At 57.2% G+C, this 9,222-nt stretch overlaps 1 protein-coding gene across 1 annotated transcript; it reads right to left on the reverse strand.

Annotated features, from left to right (window-relative positions):
• Positions 1-2,720: 2,720 nt before the first annotated feature.
• FOXF2 (forkhead box F2) lies at positions 2,721-7,544 on the reverse strand. The gene is given in 3 exon segments (XM_048940228.1): positions 2,721-3,536; positions 6,370-7,441; positions 7,443-7,544. Coding segments are annotated over 3 exon segments (1,329 nt in total). The 3' UTR covers positions 2,721-3,381.
• Positions 7,545-9,222: the final 1,678 nt, after the last annotated feature.

Genomic DNA, 9,222 nt, shown 5'->3' on the forward strand with positions numbered 1-9,222 from the left:
CTCTAATAATGGAAATGTTTGGGTTAGTCTGTGCTCCATCCATTTGCTGCAGTGCCTCACCAAACACGAGCTGCTCCCTCGGTCGCGATGAGTAACTAGTTGTGATTTAGCTTTCTGCAAGCAGGGATGGTCTGAGGTCGGGAGCCAGGCAAAGTTTGAAGAGATGCGTTGCTCAAGCAATAAACCCACAGAGCTCATTGGAAAAGAAAACAATGCAGCTTTGAACTGCAGGCTGTGTGTCTGTGGTGACAGTGCTGTCAGGGGTGGGTGCTCCTGGGGCTGAAGAAAGAAAAGGTTGAGGTGTTTTGCAATGCACACACACAGGACGAAGCAGTCCTGGATGTGTCAGCAGACAAAGAATGACACAAATGATGAAGAGGATGAGGATTGGCTGTGGTGTCAGGGAAGAAGGATGACTAAGAAAGATGTGGAGAGGTGGACTTTGCATGCATTACACCAGCTGTTGCTCACTGTAGCATTGCATCTATTGATCTCAAACCATGATGAGCAGACAGATAAAGATATGCCCTCTTGGGCTCCCTCACAGCGCTCGCACTAAATCTACACAACTGGGTTGCTGGACTTGTGATCTCATCAGAGATTTTAGTACCTTCAGGAATCTCAGGGATGAGTACTGCATCCGTGGTACCACGATGAAAAGCTTCAGGGCTCTGGATTTCCAACTGAAGCTTCCTTTTTCCAAGGTATGAAGTACTTCTGATGCTTGGTGATTGTTAACAAACACAGTAGAGTTCAAAAAAAGGATTCGTAAGGGTATGGCTCAAATACAAATATCTCGTCCTGTCTGTGGCACAGCTCTTGGCCTTGGCCCCCATGGCTCTGCAACCATGGGAGCTCTTTAGACTAAACAAAACCCGGGTTTCTAGGCTAGCAAGCGCTGTAATAAAATCAAATATCAAAACAAAATCAGTTCAAATTAACTTAAAAATCTGGCTTTTTTTTTTCCCTGTCATTTGTTGGTCCCCCTTTAAATTCCAAAATAGTTGGGTTCATTTCATGGGTGTCACCCAGAGAGAGAGACAGCGATGGCTGAAGGGGGTGTTTTGAGACGCCCTTTGTTCAGGAGCTGCGGAAAGGGAACCTCACTCAGCCTGGTGATTGCAGAGTGCTCAATCCTGGTACAGAGAGCAGGAGGATGCCCGAGCAGACTCTTCTTCCTCAGAAGGAAGAGCAAGGCAGTGCGAGCATCAGCCGCATTTCCTGGGATGTAGCTGCATTCGGAAGCAGAGAATAATAATAATAATAATAATAATAATAATAATAATAATAATGAAATAATATTAAGTGATAATAATAAGAACGACGATGGTGTCCCAGCCGCGTGGGTGTGCGGGAGCTCATGCCGTCGCGGTGCCGCTGGAGGGCAGTGACACTCCGCGCTCGGCCGCCGCTCGCAGAGGCAGTTTTTTCCCCGTTGAGGTCCTGTCATTCCTGTATAAACAAGTTACGTTCGAGTGTTTAGGATATAAATTACGACCATGCAGGCTTGCCTCGGAAAGAATGTAAACACAGCACTGTGGTCGGAGCAAACTCCGAAGCTGACTTTATAATTTATCACAGGCCCCGAGAAGCTCGAGGAAGAAAAGAGCATGGTTGAGTGTAAATATGTATTTTAAAAGATGAGGAATTATAGATGTGTGCTCGCGTATATCATTACACACGTATCATTACATGCATATCATCACACATAGAAAATGTTACATGTGCGTGTGTCTACACTGAACGAGTATAGCCTCATACACGGACCATCTTGCTCAAACTCTCGCTTCTCGGAACCCACGGGGCTCCGTACCGGGGTGCCGCCGGGCCCGGGGCCGCCTCTGTGCCTGTGGAGCCGGGGGAGGCGGAGGGCTGAGCTCCGGGAGGAACCGTACCGGGGGCACCGCACGGCGGCGGGGACGGAGAGGGCGAGTGGCTCCCGGAGCCCGGTCCCGGGCCTGGCTGGGCACGGCGAGAAGGAACCGTGCGATCATAGCATCGTTTGAGTCGGAATGGACCTTTAAAGGTCATCTAATCCAACTCCCCTGCAGTGGTCGGGGACGGGAGTTGTTTGGCCTTGGGGTGCTTCGGGAGGACTTTTGGAAGTTTGTTTTCTCTCTCTTTCTCTCTCTCTCTCTCTTCCCCCCCCCCCCCTCCCCCCCCGCCTTTGTTTTTTCTTCTTCTTCCCCAATTCCTCAGTTCCATCCTCAATTCTCCCAACCTCTCAGCCACTTTTTTACTAAGGACCCCTCTCGCCATCCCACCTCCCCCACACCCGACGTACTCTCAGCGCCCCTACGGGACTCAGAGAAGTTCCGACGGGGACGAGAGAACAGCCGAGAACAGCGGGCAGAGCACACCATGTAGGATGTGGCACTCCAGGTGTACCCCTCTGCTTTTATGCCTGCTGCCCCCACTGTCTCCCAGTCACCCCTCTCTCTCCTCCTGCGGGATGTGGTGCTCAGGACCATGATTTAGCAGAGGGCTGTTAGAGTTAGGGTACCTTGGTCACGTTGTGGTTGGACTTGATGATCTTCAAGGTCTTTTCCAACCTGAGCAATTCTATCGTTCTATGATTCGAGGTTGCAGCTCTGTGCAAGGAGAATAATTTTAGGGGGAGGGGGTTTCTTGCAAGGGGCCGAGGGGAAATGAGTGCCCGCAGTCGTTTATATACATTTTATTGGAAAAAAAAAAAAAAAAAAAATTTGTACATCAAAATATTTTGGCAAACTGTAAAAAGTATACATAAGTGCAAATATATTCTCCTTTTAAAGCAATAGTGTGTGAGTATACACGGGATTTATTTAAAATATTTCTTTAAAAAATACTGTGGTAGAAAACAACTTTTGTAAAAATAAAACAAAACAAAACGTTGTCTTGCGGCAATGCTGGAGGGGGGATGAAGGGGGGGAGGTGAGGGGGTGGAAGGATTTTTCTGAAAGTCTCTACAGGAAAGGGCTAAACAATACTGCTTTAATAATATCGATTGGTCGGTGCTGGAGTCCGTCACGAGCGTCCTCGGTGGGGTCGGGAGGAAGAAGGCAAAGAGGAAAGCTCCCGCAGCGGAGTGCCGTCCCGGCAGGTGCTGGGCTCCGGGATGCGTCGCTCCCATTCCGGGACACGGAGCTCTATGGGACCACGGCACTCGGTCCAGAGGGGATCGCGGCGGCTTTCGCCATCGGTGCCGGCACGGAGGTCCAACGCCCCACGCGGGATTCGTTCTGGGAGAGCTGCGAGCGCCCTGCGACGAGCGGGGGCTCGAGAACACCGCTCCCGTGGGTGCTTCGCTAAGTGACTTGCGTACTACCAATGCTATCAGAGTGCACATTACATCGATCCGCGTGGGGCCGGCTCTGTCCCCCGAGTGTCTCTGAGGGGAGTTCACATGACGCAGGGCTTGATGTCCTGGTGGTGATGGTGGTGGTAGTAGGAGCCGCTGGCCGAGGGGTGGAAAGAGGAAATGCCGTTGAAGTTGAGGACAAAATCTTTCCTGTCGCACACCGGGGAGGGGTGATGCTGGTAGCGGGGCAGTCCCACTGCAAGAGAAGGAAACAACGAGAGGGGCTCAGAAAGAGGACTTCACCAGGGGGAATCCCGCGGGGCGACACCGGGGACCCCACCCGGCGCTCCGCTGCCCGTGGGTCGGGACGAACACGCGTGGGGCCGAGTCCTGCCCGGAGCGCGGGGTGCGACCGGCGTGGGTCTCCGGGCTCAACGCAAGGATGCGACTCCCAACTACTGGGGCATTTTTCTTTTGACCTAAAGGGCCGCAAGTTGAACTGCGACCTCGGTCCGTTGGTATGCTAAAGGAGCGTTTATTTCCGTGTGCGTGCACGCCTGTGTCCGAGCGTGTTTTACTGACAGGGAATGTCCCGCTGCTCTGTCACCACCGCCGAGCCAAGCACACCAGCGGCACCGAGAAACGAGCGACCTCTCTGGCTTTGCTCTCGTTTCCCACAGCCCGAGGCATCCCTTAGGGCCCCGCGGGACATCCCCGTGCCGGGCCGGGCCCCGCAGTACGGGAGGAACGCTGCTGTGAGTGGGGAACCGTTTTGCGGGATGGAGCCAGAGGGAGATTGCTTTGGAGTGTGGGTGTCAAACTCGGCTGGAGGGGTCATGTCAAAACTTGACCGAAGGGTCACATACGTGCACGAAGTAAAATAAAATAAATGAAAATAAACAAAAAGAGAGAGAAGGGAGGGGACAAAAATAATTTAAAAAGAGAGAGAGAAAAAAAAAAAAGGGAAATATTCAGGGATATCTATAGTTTCTCAGCATTGCAGCCTCTGTCGCTGTTTCGGCCGCAGACCCCGGCACGGAGCTCCTCCAGCACTGTCCCCTCCTTCACCCCGCAGAGCTCACTTTATAAAAGTGATTATTTCGCTGGATTTCCTCGGCTTTCTAATAACCCTGCTGGTATGCTCGCCATAAACCGAGCCACTTTATTACAATCCTGATTCAATCATTTAGCGGGATTTAATGGCGTGCGAAAAAAATCCGTGCCGCCCCCCCGGCCCCGTCTTAGAATCCTTCAGCAGAACCGAGCCTCCTGGTTCCAATTTTTTCCCCTCTTATTCTCGGATCTGAGGCAACTGTAAGGCTTTAAGCCCGCCCGATCGCTGTCATAAAGCCGGGGGCCATCGCGAGCTCGGCAGCGATCGTCACCGAATTTGCTTTGTGTTTAATTATAAGGAAGGGAAAGGCGACGATCACTCGCAACGGGGACAGGAGGAGAAGGATGATCGCTGGCCTTCGCTAGCGGTGAAAGAGCTCGGCTTGCTTTTCCCCACCTCTCTTCACTTTGATAAAACTACGTAGATCCAGCACGAATGAGTGCATCCACGAGGAGGGGGGGTGTGTGGGGAGGGGGAGAAAAAAAAATTTGAAAAAGATTTTTATTTTTAAATCTAATTCAGGAACGGGGGCGGTTTCCCTCAAAGCCGAGGGCCCAAATCTCAGCTCCACAATCGGAGGAACGCCGCTCTGCAAAGCGGCACTAAAAAGGCATCCGTCGCTCTGTGCGTGTACGTCCGTCCCTGAGCAGCAGCGGGTCGGGCTGCAACGGCTCCGGCCTCGGGAAATGCTGGGAGGCAGCGGGGTACGCAGTAATCTTCCCTTTCCCCACTGTTTTGCTTTTCCAGGAGCTGCCCTCGGGCCGCTGCGACGCAGCCCCACTCCACGCGTGGCCCCAGAGAATTGAAACAAACGAGGCAAACAAAACCAAACAAACAAATAAAACCAATCCAAACAACAACAGCGGCGGCACCAAAGAGGAGAGGTGAAACGGCGGAGGGACGGGGATGCCCCGGTGTTCCGCCTGCCTTTCCCACGTGCGGGGACAGAGAGAACGCCCCAGATCGTTCTCCCGTCTCAACGACACAGCACCGCGGGCACGGAGCGGCCCTTCGGAGTGACATAGCCCGGTAACGACCCTCCCCGCGGCCGCCTCTCCTCGCGAACCTGGCCGGAGCGATGGGGTATTTGGTTCATTTTAGTTGCTTGTTTTGCATTTCTTATTATCGGAGCCAAAAGCGCAGCGGCTCCCGCAGCGGGGCCGGGTGCTCGGAGGGGCCGAGAGGTGATTGGCAGCGGGGGCGAGAAGGGAGAGGGGCCGGGGGTCGCCTGTATTTGTTACTTGTTGAAATTCCCATAAAATTGAACAAGACCCCGCTCTCCTAGGGGTTAAGTCAGGCTAAAATCCTCTTCGGTGTGGTCCAGCCCAGACTGTCTTTGTTTGCTTAACCTCCGGGACCCGCGTTTAAAAGGGCTATTTGGAAAATTTCCCCGTAAGAGCCCAACATCTTTTACCCATTTTTGCGCTTGGATTTTTTCTGAGGAGACATTGTCTTCAAAAAGTGACCCGGGGGGGTTGGGGGGGGTAGGGGGGGAGTAGGGAGGGTGAAACTCAGAACCCCTTTTTCCCTCCGGTCGCATAAATCCATTGGATCTGCTTTCATCTCGTTGCATTTATCCATATTAACAGATTTGTGGGGTTTGGTTTGTGTTCCCCTCCCCCCCCCACTCCCCCAGCGCTTTGCGGAGAATATTTAACTCGTTTTTCTATTACTGTGCGGAGAGCGGTGTACTCGGGGGGGGGGGGGGGGGGGAGTGCGGGCCGGGATGGCAAAGGGCCCGGGATGGAGCCGTGATGGAGCCGGGACGACAGAGCTCTGCTTCCACGGAGCAGCCCCAGCAGGACAAGATGGAGCGACGCTCTCAGCCACACCGCCTGACCCCCCCCAAGTTCCCTCCCTCCCGGCCCCAAACAGCGCAGCCCCGACCCCTTTCTCCCCTCTCTTTTCTTCCCGTCCTACCGAAGCCGGAGGAGCCCCGAAGCTGCGGTGAGGATCGCCCCCGTCCCCTCCCTACCTGAGAGGTCGTCGCGGGGGCTCTGGTGCAGGTAGCCCTGCTCCAGGGAGTAGGAGGGCACGCTGGGGTGGATGGCCGAGGGGGCGGCGTTGGCTGCGGGCAGGCCCTGCTGCTTGATGTAGGGCGAGGCCCCCGAGGCTGTCCAGTGGGCCGAAGGGCTGGCATAGGGCGAATGACACTCGATGGCGCTCGCCATGGCCGGCGAGGAGGGCACGGGGCTGCTGCTGCTGTCGGGGCCGTAGTCCCCGTTGGCAGTCACCGGGCAGCTGGCCATGTAGGTCGAGCCGGGGTTGGGCGACATGTGCGGGACGTGGTGGCCTCCGCCCAGCCCCTCGTAGCCGCCGGCCACGGCGTTGGGCATCACGTCGAGGTTGTAGCCGTTGGAGTGGCAGGCGAGCGAGGCGGCGGGCGCCTGGAAATCGAAGCCCTGCGGCAGGATGGAGGCGCCGAAACCCAGCCCGTTCATCATGCGGTACATGGGCTTCAGCGCCTGGCATTTCCTCCTGAAGCCCCGGGGCCGCCGTCGGAAGGAGCCCTCCTCGAACATGAACTCGGATGCCGGGTCGATGGTCCAGTAGTGGCCTTTACCCGGGCGGCCCAGCCCCTTGGGCAGCTTGATGAAGCACTCGTTGAGCGAGAGGTTGTGGCGCACTGAGTTCTTCCAGCCCTGGTAGGAGCCGCGGAAGAAGGGGAAGCGGGCCTGCAGGAACTGGTAGATCTCGCTGAGGGTCAGCCGCTTGGAGGGCGAGCTCTGGATGGCCATGACGATGAGAGCGATGTAGGAATAGGGGGGCTTCTCGGGCCGCCGCAGCCCCGAGCTGGCCTTCTTGCTCTTGGAGGTCGCCGCCGCCGCCGAAGAGGAGGAGGAGGTGGAGGTGGAGGTGGAGGAAGAGGAGGTGGAGGTCTCCAGGGCGGAGGAGGGCGGCCGGCTCATCTGGAGAGCTCCGGGCGCCGGGCTGCGGGAGCGGAGAGGGACGGGGGGCTCCAGCCGCTGCCGGCCGCTCTCGGTGGTCATCTGGCGGAGGGAGGGGACTGGGGCCGGCTGGGGTGAGGCGGGGAGGGAAGGGGGGGGGGCGGCGCGGGGTGGGTACCGGGGAGGGGGGAGAGCGGGGGGGCCGCTGTCCTGCGGGCACCTCCTCGGCGCGGCGGGGCGGCGGCGGCAGAGCCCGGCGCATCTCTCCCTCCCCGCCGTCCCCTCCGCTTTCCGCCGGAGCCAGGCGCTGCGATGGGGCGGCCCCCGCCCGGTCCCGGCCCGGCCCCCGCCCTACGCTCAGCGTCGCTCCGCTTCTTCCGCTGCCCCCCACCTGGGGACAGGCGGCTGCCGGGTCCGGCGAGGAGAGGAAGCGCGGACCCCCCTCTCCCCCCGCCCCCAGCCTCTTCCGCACTCTCGGTCTTTCATATAGAGGCTTACTCTGCCGCAAGACCCTCGGCAGTCAAAGACAGCGCGGCCGCCTATCTCTTTCTTCAATCTCTCGTTCTTTTTTTCCTACTTTCCCCGCAGAACCCCCTGGTGCCGAGAGAACAGCGGGGACGGATGGGGGGGAGGCGAGAGGGAGCGAGAGACCACCACGCTCCCCAGAGCTGCCCTATGTCATCTCCCCACCGGGGCACAAGCTGAGGCTGCATCTGCCGCTGCTCCGACCCGTGACCGCCGCCCCCGGGCTGCAGAGCCGCCGGGAACGCGGTGCGAAGGGAAAGCCCCCCCGCGGCTAAGATTAAAAGGGGGAAAATAACAGGGGGTCGGGGCACTGCTCCGGGGATCCTCTCCCGGGAGGTGCAACAAGGGGGTCACCCGTGATGGGAAACGACGTTTGCCGGAGGGTAGCCGTGGGGGCAGCGAGGATAGGTGCCGGGGGGGGGGGAGCATCGGGCTGCTCTCGGCTAACGGAGGAGCAACAAACCAGGGACGGGAGGGGCAAAGCGGGCGGAGATGCTGCGGGGGTGGGAAGGACGCGTTGCTGTGTGTGCGGGTGTCCGTGTGTCCGTCCGTCTGAGCGCAGCTCCGTGCTGAGAGCTCGCTGGTGGGTAGGGGCGGGGGGGCCGGTCCCAGACAGTGACCTGCAGCTGAGTGGAAGCAGGCTTTTTCCATCAAACTCTGCCTGGATACCACACACAGAGCCCAAGTGTCAGTTTACTGCCCTGAGCCCGGCTCCTTTTCCCTAAGCTCCTCAGTAATTAGACAAAGAAAACCTAAATTAACTGAACAGGCGTCGACAGCTTCCTCCAGATCACCGCTGCTCCGTACATGGGAATGTGTCCGAAAATGGCTCGGTGGTACCTGAGAGTCGGATAAGGGAACACAGCGGCTCTGGCAAAGTTTAGTACACATTGTTCATAGAAAATAATAATAAAAAAGATGGATCGGTCGGTAAATCGTGTGCACCTTTCCCGAGGCATCGATTTAAACTTTTCCCATCGCAAATTAAAAACGAACGAATGAACGAACAAACAGAACAGATACCTTTTATTTTTTTCCTGGAGGGGTGAGGAAGGCCGACTCGCAGCCTCCGAACCCCCTGCAAGGAGCGATCGGCGGTGCTTTGAGACAACCCGTGCTTTGGTGCTTCCCAACCCTCCCCTCTCCGGTCCTTCGGTCGCGGATGTCCGCGTGAGTGCCACCCCCGGGTGGAGACGTCGCCTAAAAGAGCCCCAAGTGCCCTCGTTTGGGCAGCCTCGTCGGGTCGGAGCGGGGCGACGACTTCTGGGGCAGATGTCAACGCGAAGGGACGCGCCTTCGTTTTGTCTTCGGTGCAAAGCTGAGGGGGACGCGGGGCTTCGGAGGTGTTTTTGGAGCCCCGTGGTTGAAGAGAAGAGCGTTCGCTGTTTGGTGCTGGAGGTGTTTGTTTTGCTTGG

This window comes from Lagopus muta, chromosome 3 (genome assembly GCF_023343835.1).
Source record: "Lagopus muta isolate bLagMut1 chromosome 3, bLagMut1 primary, whole genome shotgun sequence".
NCBI classification, from domain to species: Eukaryota; Metazoa; Chordata; class Aves; order Galliformes; family Phasianidae; genus Lagopus; species Lagopus muta.